This window comes from Euwallacea similis, chromosome 15, assembly GCF_039881205.1.
Source record: "Euwallacea similis isolate ESF13 chromosome 15, ESF131.1, whole genome shotgun sequence".
Lineage (NCBI taxonomy): Eukaryota > Metazoa > Arthropoda > Insecta > Coleoptera > Curculionidae > Euwallacea > Euwallacea similis.
This window is the reverse complement of record NC_089623.1, coordinates 4,426,076-4,441,595: the sequence shown is the minus strand read 5'-3', so window position 1 is coordinate 4,441,595 and position 15,520 is coordinate 4,426,076. Positions and strand designations below refer to the sequence as shown.

General features: G+C 34.9%; 1 protein-coding gene across 1 annotated transcript; it reads left to right on the top strand.

Annotated features, from left to right (window-relative positions):
• Positions 1-14,290: 14,290 nt before the first annotated feature.
• LOC136413683 (piggyBac transposable element-derived protein 4-like) lies at positions 14,291-15,229 on the top strand. Its single transcript, XM_066397366.1, has one exon. It carries the CDS (start codon positions 14,291-14,293, stop codon positions 15,227-15,229), a length of 939 nt encoding a protein of 312 aa, XP_066253463.1.
• Positions 15,230-15,520: the final 291 nt, after the last annotated feature.

Below are 15,520 nucleotides of genomic sequence, written 5' to 3'. Positions count from 1 at the left end.
GAAGTCAATCCTCCACTGAAAATCAACATAAATGACATGAAGGCGACAGTAGTCTCACAGAAAGATAATCAGAACATAAACTGGACTGAACGCACTCACCGCCACGACACCGATGAATATCCCCAGGGACAGTGTCGGGTCGTCGCAGGAAGGCAAGAAGACGAGGTTTTTTTTAGTGGGTAGGCGCTCAGGCGGCTTTGTTCGGCGAAGTAAACTTCCCGGGGAGAAGCCCTTCGGATGAATCCCACACTACCCGGCCGCTAGGCCAACAGATCGGGTATCTTTAAAAGATTTTTCTTTCCTCGTTAAAAAAAAAAGAAAAAAGAAAGGTGTGGAATTAACAAAAACTATGAGAATTCTGAAAAATTCACATCCAGCAGATGTAATGATTTTAAAGGAATGGGTATATGGTAAAATTGGAGAAATGTGCGATACAGCTGTTATAGAGTATGAGTGTTTTTGTAATTGTAACTCGTTTTTTGATGGGTGTGCAAATCAAAGGTCTGATTTGTACTTGGAGAAGTCAAAGGCATTTTCAAATTGGTTTCAAAATCTCTCAATTAATTAGTAATAACATACAATTGTAAGGACTTTATACCATTATTGAATGGGGTATATGTTCTTTTTGTTAACAAGAGATAACTGTATTATTATAATGAAAAATAGAGTTCTACATTTCTTTGTTTTTAATATAGTATATGTCGGAGATTTATTAGTTCTTAAGTTCTGCAAATGTAATATTAGAAGAGACAATAAGATGAAGGGCACGCTGACAGCCTTCTTAAGAAAAAGCATTGTCGAGCGAGGTCACTAATACCACGACGCTCGTAAGTGGCCATGTGCGCTAATTATTTGGGTGACACTAAACTATTGGTTCCTTTATAATAGGGACTAGTAGGTACTTTTCCCGCGGTTCTGAAGGACTCATCAGAACTGGGAAAGTTAAGATAACAGGGACAAAAAACTGGCAGTTAATAGATTGACGAGCAGAAGAGCGGTCGTGGGGTAGTGAATTCGCTAGTCTGTCTTTTCATTCTTTGACTATTAAAAAGATACCTTTCCTCGAAAATGGAAAACGCATCAAACGCTATTCCGACATATAAATATACAGGGTGTCCCGAAATTAAAGCGCCATACCTAAATAGCAAAAATTATGTCCAAAAGTAACATCAAAACTTTATATAAACATATGTCGAAAAATCCTTCCTTAACGAGTTATGATTCTTTAAAAAAGTAACTTTGATGATGGTTATTTTGAAATATTTCCAAAATGGTGCAAAATAACTTTATGAAATTTGGTATGATTTTATATCTTTTAAGCCTTAATTGGTTAATGTAGCTGAATAGAAAATATTTCATCAGAGGCGTACTTCACGGAAGGTGTCAGAGTTAAAAAATGTTATACTTTTTTATGTGCCTGATTTTTTAGTTACTGATGAAAAATTATGAAACCGCATACGCTTCCAGAAAAAAAAGATACTCTTGGTTCACATTGATGGAACGCTCCATTTTCAAATAAAATGAATTTGAACAATACATTGCATGATAAGTACAAATAATTTTTAAATCGATAATTTATCAACCATATCTGTCTGAAAATAATTCAGACTTCTTGGGAATTTCTAAATTCAGTAAAAAGTTAGACCTGAAGGCCGATCATAAACCAGAGCGACCATCCTAGAATGGTTTACAACCTGGAATTCCTAATGGGTCTTTTATCTTTATTGTTGGCCGGAATTGGGCTTTAGTTTAAAACTCATCTGGTGTTTGCAAGATGTTGAAAATCGGAAAGCAAATTGAAAGACCGATAAAAGTCAGTCGTGTGACAACAATAAACTCATTAGGCGCATTCTATTGCATCGACAATGCGGTCCAGTCTTGCAAACACTACATACTTTAGTTATCAAAGGTGCATCAATTCAGTTCCTCTCGGTCTGACGAAAACGAGAGTGGTCCTTCGGTGATACACAAAACCCAGAACCAGCCGCGGAAGCAAATACCATTAAGTTACATCAGTGTCTTGGAAAGGTTGAGTAGCAACCATCCCCGACATACTGGTCCTTTGAGCCGGATCTTTCACAACCCAGGAAATCATCCTGTTTTGCCCAGTCCCAGTGTTCAAGAGAAACCAAGGAGTCTCAGTTCAACAAACTGTAACTAGTGAAAGTGGTGTGCAAGTCTAAGTGCAAAGGAAGGCCAGTGAACAGTGTCAGAAGATCAGTAAACGTAAGTTTATTTGTAATTTCTAAAACTATATATTCAAAAATGTCTACCAAAGCATCTGCAGAAAAATTAGTTAAGTGGAGGTCAGTGCAGCACGCCTCGGACGGAATATTTTCCATTCAGCTACACCAGTCAATTAAGGTTTAAAAGGTACAAAATCATACCAAATTTCATAGTTATTTTAGACCGTTTTGTAATTATTTCAAAATAACTATCATCAGAGTTACGTCTTTAAAGAACTTTAGCTCGTTAAGAAACCATTATTTGATATATTTTATATAAAGTTTTGGTGTTATTTTTGGATGTAATTTTTGCTGTTTAAGTATGGCGCTTCAATTTTGAGACACCCTATATGTAATGATTTAAATTTTTTTTTAATAACATTTAAACAAAATGTTGAGTTAAATATTAAAAAGTTCATGAAATTTATTTTATTATAAAATTGGTTATAGTTTTATTAGCATAGATAATTTTTAATGTAAGGTTTTAAGGTATTTTCCTGTGAGGCACTGTACATTTATATTAATAACTATCAGTTACTGTGCTGAAAAACATTTAAAATTCTTAGTTCGTCCTTTTATGGTGCATATCTGATGTTTAGTTATAATACATACAAACACATTTGTGGTTTGGATTTTAAATTTTTAATTATTTCCTCAACTAGGTTTTTGGCTAAATTACTGTTTTTATATTTGTAGTTTAAATTGTATATAAATTTGTCACGTACATGTTTATTTTCTGTTATTATACGGATGCTTCGCATCCTATTAGGGTTTTTAACCCGTATGACGTTACACAATTCAGATTCATGTTTCACAGATTGATGATTATTATCGGATGTCTTCGGCATTCGTATCTGACTGTTTCGATTGCCTCGATTGCTCATTTTGTTCGCTTTTCACTACCTCTTTATTACTGTTAATTACAATATCATTATCATCACATTTTGTTTCAGTAGCAGAAAGCATTGTTGCATTTGAGTAGTAACGTTTTCAAGTTCCTTTTTCAGTTTAGTTACAGGATCTTTTAGTCCGTGATTTTTCATCATATATTCATATAGCGGTTTAATTTGTTCATAAATTCATAACACATTCGCTCTAAAAGTTTTAGCTTACGTCCTATTTCTGTTATACAAGGTGTTAGTGAAATAAGTTTCGTAAATTTAACCAGTGATTAAGAACATCATTTTGAACAAAAAAGTTCCTTACAATAGGGTCGAAAACTTAATAGTTAAAAAAAAATGTCAAAGCTGGTAAACGAAAAGCTATGATAAGCTTTAAAATTTAAATAAAATGTGGAAAAATGTACTTGACACATGTTAGTTGTTTGACATATAACAAAAAAACTTAAAATTATTCAATAATAACATTGCTAAAAGCAATTGAAAACTTAATTAATAACTTAAGCCATAAAAAAAAACGTAAGTGGCAACGCCGCACTGAACGTGTTCGAGGAAGAGAAGTTTTTTTTTGTTATGGTTGTTTTTTATGGCAAAAAATGGGTAAAAACACTTGGCGACATGGACGTGTGGAGTCCATTTGAGACCATCGAGAAGGGATAAGACAAAAACCACTCTTATTTTTCAAATTTGTCATATTGTCCTTCCATACTTTTAATATTTTAGTGTGATTTCGGTTTCGCCGAATGCATCTTCTGTCGGTACACACAACAGATCATCCGCAAAGTTAATTTGAGCGAGCTTTAAGTGATTTTATTCCAAGTTATTAACAGTACCTATGTGACAATGTATTCTGTACGCGAGTATCATGATATGCTTTTGATCTATGGAGAGGCGTTACAAAATTCTAAAGAAGCTAGGCGCATTTACGGTGATCGTTAACCAGAAAGAAAACTTCCAGCTAGATAAACATTTGTGTAAGTTTCCCAAAGACTTCTGGTTACAGGTAGCGTTATTCCTACGTATAAAGGACGAGGCAGACAGCGAGAAGTTGGTTCTGAAGCCGAAGAACAAATTATAAACTTTGTGGAAGAGGATTCAGCAAGGAGTATCCGGAGTATTGGTCGCTATAAGTAGGTGTTTCTAATTGGACTGTTCATAAAACGCTAAAGGAGCAATTACTCTATCCATTCCACGTATAGAGAGTTCAAGGACTCTTACCTACTGATTTTGCATCAAAGCAACAATTTTGTGAACGATTCATTGAACAACAAAGGAATCCAAATTTCTTCTCTACCATTTTATCAACGGACGAAGCTTCTTTCACAAGGAATGGAATTTGGAATTTTCTCAATTGTCATAACAGGGCAGATGAAAACCTTCACACCATTTCTCCAAAAAAATTCCAACATGAATTTTCAATAAAGGCCGTGTAAGGTTAAGGAGTCAATTCGGCCCCCAAGGGCGATCGATCTGAAATTTTTACCAATTGTCCCCATCACTCAAAGGACTTACCACATAAAATTTCAACTTCCTAAGTCTCACCATTTAAGGGTAGGACGGGGTTGAGGGTGAAAACTTTAAAATGCCATATCTCGGGAACTATTCATCGTACAGCGTGGGGCAAAATGGTGCGTCCTTCAGTAACCACCTTCTTATTTTCATATACTTGGAGATTTATCGGTTGATGCCAAAGAGCCGAAATCGAAAAAAAAAAACTTAGGTGATTTTAGAGGAGTTCGCACTTTGGTACACTAACCATTTTTGCACACTGTGTAGAGGGCCTCTCGAAGTATCTACCCACGTTGAATCAGATTTGTATCAAATTCAATATTTGGGATCTAACAATTCAAAGTATACGTAGACCACGATGCAAAAAACAGTATTTATCGCAATAAATTATTTTTTCTCACTTATGGCCTTAGTATACCTGTACACATAGCAATAAACTATTGTGCCTAGTGGTATGTAGCTGGTGTGTATATTTACTTGGCAATTTTCGATTAGTTTTTCGCAGTTTTTTAAAATTTATTATTATTTATGTGGGATTCTAAGGTCAAATAGATCTATCCCTTTTGCATATATGTAAAAACTTCTCTATTTTTACGACAAAGTCGAGGCACGATCAGAAAATCTTTGAGTTGTATATAGTGATAGTGCTAATATTGTTAATTAGGTTAGGCCTGTTAGTTTAAGATGAAAGAGTTTTGAGGGGGTTGATGTTGCCCCTATAGGACGCCTATGTATGTCGCAACCTGGTTAGAAGTATTTTCGTCAATTCAGAGGGTTTCGCAATCGTTATCTTCATGCGATTCTTATATTTTATGATTAACGTCTAACCACCCTTTATCGGTACTTGTGAGAAAGGATAGCCGCCCTTTGTCGGCATTTATGGAAATGCACCGATCAAGTGTTATCAGTACCACGGTAACGTCGCAGGTGGTGTCATAAGTCGGTAATTGCTTTCTAGCCAGGGTACGACACTGTTTAATTATCTTTAGTTTAGTATTTAAGAGCGCCCCGAAGCTAGAGAGCTCTCTCTTTCTTTCGAGTGGCTCACCAGAACTATTATCCGCAAGTAGAATTCAAAGTGTATCCGTTAATATCAATAAACCCTATTGTTAAAACCCTAGACAACGTTGAAAAAACCTACATTTATTTTAAATTATGGAATCTAATGATTTATTACCTTCCACATCAGCGTCGCTGAATGTTAAGTGTGTGATTTGTTCACGTGCCTTGAGAAAAGTGCCTGGAAAGGCAAAATGTATCAACACTCATGAAGACGTCCGTTTATATTCAAAAGTATTCTGTGTTGCAGTTCAACAGAATCGCACGTGTGCGGATATTGTCGCATTTGCTTTTATAAAAAGCAAAGAATGCTGGTCCCAATTCAGCAAAACGCTGGATTTCCTAATGACAACTCTAAAAATCCCGTGGTGGAAGAGTCGATTCGGATTAACATCAACGAGAATAGCGATGATTCCTATACAGACGATACACGTGATCCTGAAGTTAAATATAATTTAACATCTAATGAACAGGCCGAAGAATTAGTTAGTCTGGAAATTGATCGCACCGTTGCAACTCACAAATATTGCATCATTTGTGGTGGTAATGCAACTTCCAATTTAATGTTGATTCCCGAGAAGGCTCGTTGCCAGAGTTACGCGAAGAGAAAACTGTTTATTCCAATTGGCGATAGATGCTGTAGAAGTCACATAATTTTCGACTCATTTTTTGAGGAAGATTTAATGAAGATCAAGGTATATTCAAATATATTCTCTTGCATGATGGAAAACTTAGCGATTAGTTGTGATAAAAGTTTGTTTGATCAAGTCTCGGATTTTTCTATGCCCGAAACACAATTAAGACTTTTCACAAGCTTAACTTGGGAGAATTTATTGCAGTTAAAAGAAATGCTAACGTCTCTTAGAAATTCTTGTAACAGAACCACCACACAGGCCATCGTTACGTTTTTATTCAAACTTAAAACCGGTAATTCACATGAACTAATTGCTTCCATTCTTCATTTACCCAATAAAGGGGTCGTCTCGGAGTATCTTAAATCAGTGAGATGTGCTTTTGTCCAAGATATTCTAGCTAAACACTTTGGATGTCAAAATACGACTAGGGAAAAAATTATATATGAAACGAATCCAATTGCTCGAACAGTACTTGAAGCTGATGTGCTTATGCTTGAAGCTGAAGTGATGGCACTTATGCTCGACATCAGAAAAGCACAAACAATGAATATCAAAGGAGATCGTTTACTGGTCAAAAACATTTGTGTAAACCATTCACGATATGTACCACTAGTGGTTTTGTTGTCGACATGCTTGGACCGTTCGGCGCAAACGAAAATGATGTGCGAATTTTAAAAACAATTCTGGAAGTTGAGAATACGGGATTATCCGATTTACTGGAGGCAAGGGATATTTTTGTATTGGACAGAGGATTTCAGGACGTAATAGAATATTTAAACAGTAAAGATACAAAACAGCGATGCCAGCTCTAAGAGGCAAACGCAAACAGTTAGAGAGTTTAGAAGCCAATTGCTCGAGACTTATAACAAAAGTCCGATGGGTCGTTGAAGCTGTTCACGGTATTTTGAAAAAAAAAATCAATTACTTGACCGGAAAATAGATAATAAGATCGTCCCGACAATAGGCGAGTATTTTAGAATCGCGGCTTTTTTACAAAATCAGTTTGGGCAACGATTAACTTCCGATAAAGACGCTGGAGAAGAAATCATCGCAAGGATGCAAGCGCTAGTAGATACACCGAATTACTTGACGGAAGAAGTGGAAACAGGAAAATGGGCGCGTAAGAAAGTTATTTTCAGACGGATTACTTCAAGCGCGATAAAGGATTTCCCTCAATTAACAGAAGCTCAATTAATATTACTTTTAACAGGTACTTATCAATTGGGCCAAGCTAAATCGTATTTAGCAGAGATAACGAACGAGGATGGTTCCCCGAATATTGACTACTGGAAAGAGAATGCAACTATTTTGAGAATACAATCTCGTTCTAGACATTGTAATCGGAAAACCTACACCTCTTTCATCGATTATACGCTAAAACGAAATGATGTAGCAGGTACATGCCGTTAGTGCTGTGATTGCGCGAATGGAAAGCGTACTGTCGGTTGTTGTTCTCATGTGGCTGTAATTATCTATTATTTATCACATGCTCGTTACTTAGCTCGAATTATCAACCCGGCCGAGATTTTAACTAACATGTTTAAGAACACTGGTTTCGTAGGTGTCCAAGAAGACAGTGATACGGATGAAGACGCTGACGTCACCACCCTACCTGATTAATAACAGTCTTCTTAAAAACATTGAATTTCTTCCCTTCTTTCTGGGTACATATTATATACATAATATATATATATACAGGGTGGCGCACTTCACCTCCCGTCTCCTATAGCTCGGTTATCATTGACAGTAGGATTTCGATATTTTGTATACTTTACCTGTGTTTTAGGACGTACTCCAGGAAAATATTTCTGATTATACAGGGTGTCCCAAAAAAGTGTGACGATACCGAACTTTTTTTTTTTAATGGAACACCCTATTTTTTTCACAATTTAAATGCTTTCTATGATTGTCTACATATTCCTAAAATTTTGTTGAGATCGGTTAAATAATACTGGCGAAAAAAATTAAAAACTGAAAAAAATTACATTTGCGCCTCTAGCTTGAAAAAATAATAAAAAATAGAGATGATGTCTATGTAAAGAAACTACTCAAGATGCTTATTAAGCATGGTTTAATAGTTTTATTAAAAAAGTTTCGATGATCGATATTGTACAGGGTCTCCAAAATTTAGCGTCACATTTTTCAAACTTCAAAGTGTTTTATTTTTCTTATTTTAAATTGGGACCCCCGTATATTTTAATTTAGTTCGATGCAGAATTCAAAAACAAACATTTTTCGAATTACATGTCTGTCGCAATTTCTAACACTTCGAGAGTTGTTCGCGGAAAACCATTCCAATAGTAATTAAATTGATTAAAAAACTACGGTTGCTATGACAAACGAATTATTTATAGAACTTATTTTATAATTACAATTATCTTACAACTATTACACACCTAAAGTATGTGTTCGAAATGTCCTCCGTTCTCTTGAAGACACAAATTAAGACGACTATGGAAGGTTTTGTAATCTTCCGCAATTCATAAAAAAATCGAAGGTGGCTTTGAACAAATTTCAAATTATTTCCGTTTTTATCATATTGTCAAACATTATTAGCATCATATTATTAATTAGTTAAGTTCTAAATATTATAAATCTTATTTTTTGCCATGGAGTACAATCGAGAAGAGCTCGTGGACATGATCTTCGTGTTAGGCGAATGCGAAAAGAATTGTTTTTTGGCCAGTCGAGTTTATGCTCAGCGTTATCCAGAACGAAGACGTCCATACAAAAGGAGCCTGCAAAATTTGTTACAAAGGTTTGTGGAAACAGGAAATGTTAGCTATACGCCACCAATTAGAAACAAACCGGTTAAAAACAGAAGAAATGCATTGGCCGTATTATTAGCCGTTACAGAAAATCCCTCTGTTAGTCAACGCATAATTACTAATAATTTAGATGTTAGCAGAAGATCTGTTCAGTGGATTTTAAAGGAAAACCGTTTTCATGCTTATCGTGTCCAGTTGCATCAAGAACTCCGTGAATAGGATTTTGAACGACGTATCGAATTCTGCAACTGGGCGCAGGGAAGAATTAGAGCCAATGCTGATTTCTTCGACAAAATTTTGTTTTCTAATGAAGCTGTCTTTCATAAAAATGGATTCGTAAATCGTCATAATTTCCATTACTATTGTGACTATAATCCGAGAATTTTTCGGCAAATTGATAGACAGTACAGATGGTCAATTAACGTCTGGGGGGGAATTATTGCGGATCATGTTATTGGACCATACTTATTTAATGACAACTTAAATGGACCGTTATATTTGGATTTTTTGGAAAATCAATTTCCAAATTTATGTGAAAATTTGCCATTAGCTGTAAGGAATGCAATGTGGATACAACACGATGGGGCCCCAGCACATTATGCATTACAAGTCAGGGACCATTTTGACACGACTTACCAAAATCGGTGGATTGGAAGAGGTCCAATTAAATGGCATCCACGTTCACCGGATCTAACTAAAATGGACTTTTTTTATGGGGCTTTGTTAAAGAAATGGTTTATGAGGAACCTCCAACCACGCCAGAAAACATGCAAGAAAGAATTATAAATGTATTTCAACGCATCACACCCGATATGTTACGAAGAGTTGCAAGGTCGTTCCATAGTCGTCTTAATTTGTGTCTTCAAGAGAACGGAGGACATTTCGAACACATACTTTAGGTGTGTAATAGTTGTAAGATAATTGTAATTATAAAATAAGTTCTATAAATAATTCGTTTGTCATAGCAACCGTAGTTTTTTAATCAATTTAATTACTATTGGAATGGTTTTCCGCGAACAACTCTCGAAGTGTTAGAAATTGCGACAGACATGTAATTCGAAAAATGTTTGTTTTTGAATTCTGCATCGAACTAAATTAAAATATACGGGGGTCCCAATTTAAAATAAGAAAAATAAAACACTTTGAAGTTTGAAAAATGTGACGCTAAATTTTGGAGACCCTGTACAATATCGATCATCGAAACTTTTTTAATAAAACTATTAAACCATGCTTAATAAGCATCTTGAGTAGTTTCTTTACATAGACATCATCTCTATTTTTTATTATTTTTTCAAGCTAGAGGCGCAAATGTAATTTTTTTCAGTTTTTAATTTTTTTCGCCGGTATTATATATATATATATATATATATAATCTTTATTTCTCAATTAAGAAATGGGCTATCGACCAATGTGGTCTTTCTGCCCGTGAAATACAACTTAAAGGTATTAAAACTAATAGAAGGGCAGAAAACAAACAATTAGACAGCCGGAAAAATGAAAACTCACTCCATGAAGTAGTCCAGCAGGGTTATAGAGGGGAACAGGAATCGGTGTTGTCTCGTCTGTCTTGTTAGGCAAAAGAGGTTCAGTAAAGTCCAATTGTGATGGTTGTCCCTCCATTTCGCTTCTAGATGCGTTAGTCTTTCCGTTATTTTAGTCAGTTGTGTGCGTTCATACAGGAGTTCGTTGGAAGGGTTGTGCAAGGGGTTTTGAGGGTGTCTAATTTTTGTTATTAGTCTTAGTGCAATTTGTTCTGTTACCTGTATGTGTTTTTTTGTCTTGACTGAAGCATTCGCTCTCAATATGTGTCCGTAGTCTAGTAACGGTCTGCAGATCGCTTTGTATATATTGGTTGCGGTTTTAGTACTGACTCCTTTCTCCTTGTACGTAAGTCCTCTGAAGTGCTTTGATCTTTTAATAACCTCCAATCTTACGTTTTGTACGGGTTTTGTAAATTTCAGTTTTTGGTCAAGTATTATACTGAGGTATTTTACTTCTTGTTTTGGTGTTGTTCTTTGTCCGTCTGTTATTATTGTCGGGGAGTTATCTTTAATTCGATGATGTGTTAGTAGTAGTTGGTTTTTCGCGACGTTTGGTGTTAGTCTCCATTTGTAAAACCACGTCATTGTATTGTTTGTTAGTGCATGCAGTCTTGCAACAGCCTTAGTTGTAGTTCTGTCATGTGCAATTAGTGCAGTATCGTCGGCGTATTGTAGTATGTATGCTGTTTTGTTAAAATGATTTTTGTCCTGTATGTTGTGGTCGCCGGTATTATTTAACCGATTTCAACAAAATTATAGGAATATGTAGACAGTCATAGAAAGCATTTAAATGTGGAAAAAAATAGGGTGTTCCATTAAAAAAAAATAGTTCGGTATCGTCACACTTTTTTGGGACACCCTGTATAATTAGAAATATTTTCCTGGAGTACGTCCTAAGACACAGGTAAAGTATACAAAATATCGAAATCCTACTGTCAATGATAACCGAGCTATAGGAGACGGGAGGTGAAGTGCGCCACCCTGTATATATATATAATTATACTTACTTGCCCATCACTTTAGAGGGCAGCTCTAGGGGCTCTATGCCGTATATAATGTATAACGACGTCATATGGTGTTGATGCTGTTTTCTGCCGCGTTAGTTATATGAATTATATGGATTTAGACTTATAAGTTATTGATATTTATATACCTATATTTTCAATCGTTATATCCCAAATACTGAATTTGATACAAATCTAATTCAACGTGGGTAGATACTTCGAGAGGCCCTTTACATAGTGTGCAAAAATGGTTTGTGTACCAAAGTGCGAACTCCTCTAAAATCACCTAAGTTTTTTTTTGAGATTTCGGCCCTTTGGCATCAACCGATAAATCTCCAAGTATATGAAAATAAGAAGGTGGCTACTGAAGGACGCACCATTTTGTCCCACGCTGTACGATGAATAATTTCCGAGATATGGCGTTTTAAAGTTTTCACCCTCAACCCCGTCCTACCCTTAAATGGTGAGACTTAGGAAGTTGAAATTTTATGTGGTAAGTCCTTTGATTGATAGGGACAATTGGTAAAAATTTCAGATCGATTGCCCATGGGGGCCGAATTGACCCCTTAACCTTATACGACCTTTGCATTTAACATCTCAAGAAATTTCCGAATACAAAATTTCGTGAAATTAGTTCAAAGTAATGGAGACATATTAAAGAAAATGTGATTTATTTTTTTACCTTTGACACTTTGTATCTCGCTTATTATCAACTTTTGGACCAAGGCAACTTTAGTTAATTCGAATTATTCTGAGTTGGCCTATCCACCCTTCAAGGGATATCGTTGACTTACAGGACACCCTGTATATATATATTTTTTTATTTACTTATGATATTTAGATTTTTTTTTCTATTTTGTAATTATTGTTAATTTGTATTTCTTTTGTTGTTGTTTCAAATATTAGTCTAGTTTATTTTGCCTGCTGTAAAACTTTCCTTATTCCCCATTAAGTAGATGCGCAGTCTTATAGACTGACGTTAAGGAATATGTAATATTACTGCACGTAAAGGATGAAGGGTTAATCTATGGCTTGATTGAGAATTCATTTGCCTGCATAACATTTTTGAGACATAATAATTGCATTTTTTTACTTAGAACTCCAGGACCGGCTTAGTCCTATTGAGAGAAAAATACAAAATTCTTTTTTTTAACTAAAACATCAAAAAATTCTATCTTGTGATACATCATTGTAAAGGGGTTACTAAGAACTTTAAAAAATGGCCAAAAAATGTACAGGTCCGTATTTAAAAAACTCAAGTTGTTGTCATTATCTCAGAAATTAAGTAACATTTAAAATTTTGAAATTTACTGGTTTGTAGCCAAAAGAAAACTATGAAGATTTTATATCCAAATTTTACTTTTTCATAATAATTCAGGAACTAAAAATAATTTGGCAACATTGTTTTCAGTTCTTAGAAATGTAAGAAATTTGGCACAATTTTTCTAATTTAACCCTGGAATACTAACATACGTAATTTTGACGTGTTAGCTTTAATTAAACCGTCGCTGCAAATCAGCAAAACACTGCAACACCTTATCATTTATGAAATGCTAGCACCACATATTTGTTGTTAAGGCCAAGATACTTTTAGTATAAAATTAATTGTCGTCTGATGGCGGCAAGGGTTGATCGGTGTTGGTGTACGTCATTCTTACGTGTGTTTAGTATTAATGATTAAAAATGTGTATGTAAGTTTGATGTATAGTTATTGTTTCCGGCTATAAATCATGTCTTAAAAAAATAAAATGAACTCAAAACGTAACTTAACTCAAAAAGAACTTGAAGATCTAATAAATCAAAGTGATTTTAGTGATATAAGTGACGTTGAGGAGGATCTTGCAATTGAAGAACCCTTTGATAGCGATGATAGCATTCAAGATCATGATTACGTTCCTGATGAAGTTGAAGAGGAAATATATAAAAAACTATCAGCAATTTGGACACCTTCTTCAACAGTTAAAGAGTCCAGCAAATCAATGGAGGCTAGTAGTAGTAAGAAAATAAAGATTACACCTAGTTTAGCAGCAAGTAAGAATACCCAAAAACCACCAAATGAAAAAAGCATTTTATCCGGCAAGATGGTTATGAATGGTCCTCTTCTCCAGTAGGCAAAAATGGCAAGACTCCAGCTCGGAATGTTATATATATTCGACCAGGTCCAACAAATTTTGCCAAGAAAGCTATTTCGCCAAAAGATTGTTTTAATCTATTTTTTAATGATTATATCATGGGTGAAATTTTATTGCATACAAATGAAAAAATTTCTGAACTGCGAGAGAAGTACAAGTTCAAGAGTGCAACTATTTCAGACACAACACTACCTGAATTAAAAGCCTTACTTGGGTTATTATTTTTATCTGCTGCTCTTAAAAATAATCACCTGTCAGCTGATGTGTTGTTTGACATTAACTATTCAGGGAACAAATATAGAGCAACCATGAGCAAAGAGAGATTTAATTTCCTCATAAACGCTTTGCGTTTTGATGATCTTGTGAGAAGAGAAAACCGTAAACAGGATAATAAGTTTGCTCCAATATCAAATATTTGGAATGCTTTTATTGCCAACTGTTCCCAAACTTACAAACCCAGTTCCTATGTTACCATCGACGAACAGCTTGTAGGTTTTCGTGGCCGATACCCGTTCCGTATGTACATGCTAAATAAACCAAACAAATATGGCATAAAAATTGTAATGCTCTGCGATAACGCTACGAAATATGTCATAAATGCAAGCCCTTATCTAGGTAAATCTACGACAACTAGCGGAGTTGGATTAGCAAATCATTTTGTTGAAAGCCTAACGACTCCTTTACATGGCAGCAATCGTAATATAACAATGGATAATTGGTTTACGAGCGTTCCTCTTGCCAAAAAACTACTAAATCCTCCTTTCAAAATGACAATAATTGGTACGCTTCGGTCGAATAAACCAGAAATTCCACAAGAGTTATTGGATAATAATACTTGGCAACTTGGTACAAGTATGTTTGCATTTGACCAAAAAATTACCCTAGTATCTTATAAACCTAAGAAAAACAAGACAGTTCTTCTGCTATCTACAATGCATTTTACTGATAGTTTGAATGAAGTTACTAAAAAACCCGAGATTATCCATGCATATAATTCAACAAAGGGAGCTGTGGATACCTTTGATCAAATAGCTCAAAATATTTGCTGCAACAGAAAGACCCGACGTTGGCCTCTCTGCATATTTTACAATATGATGAATATTGCATCCGTAAATAGTTACGTTATATATCATCATAACAAAACTAATCAAGAACAGACACCATTATCCCGGCTACAGTTTGTTTTGAAGCTCCATGAAGAATTGACCAGAGAGTGGCAGGAAATAAGGCTTCAAAACGTTACTACCCTACCAAGAAAATTGAGTGAGAGTATTTCCGAAATCCTTCAACTAGATCAACCGATTCAAAACCAAGAACATACACAAAATAAAGGAAAGAGAAGTTATTGCAGTCTGTGTCCAACAGTAAAGAAAAGAATGACGACTACATATTGTTATAAGTGCAATCGCGCTTTATGCGGAGAGCATCAAATAAAAATATGTGACGGGTGTATCTAATAATGTCATTCTTTTTGATAATGTGAAGAATAATTTTATCGTTGCTCATATACGTTAGTTAAATTTTTATAATCATTGTTGTTATTTTTCAAAAGTTCTAATTTCAGTTACGTTTTTTTATATTTTATATTACTATATGCAATATTTAAATAATAAAAGACCTAAGTTTTGAAAAAATGCCTTTTACCAAAAAATTTGGCAATATAACCATCCATAACGGTTCATAACAGCAGATTTTGACACAGTACGTAAAATTTACGTGTCCTTAGTAACTACGTATGCTAAAATAAC

Excerpts from the sequence above, each read along its gene's own strand:
- LOC136413683 (XM_066397366.1), top strand. The coding sequence starts at position 14,291 with ATGTACATGCTAAATAAACCAAACAAATATGGCATAAAAATTGTAATG.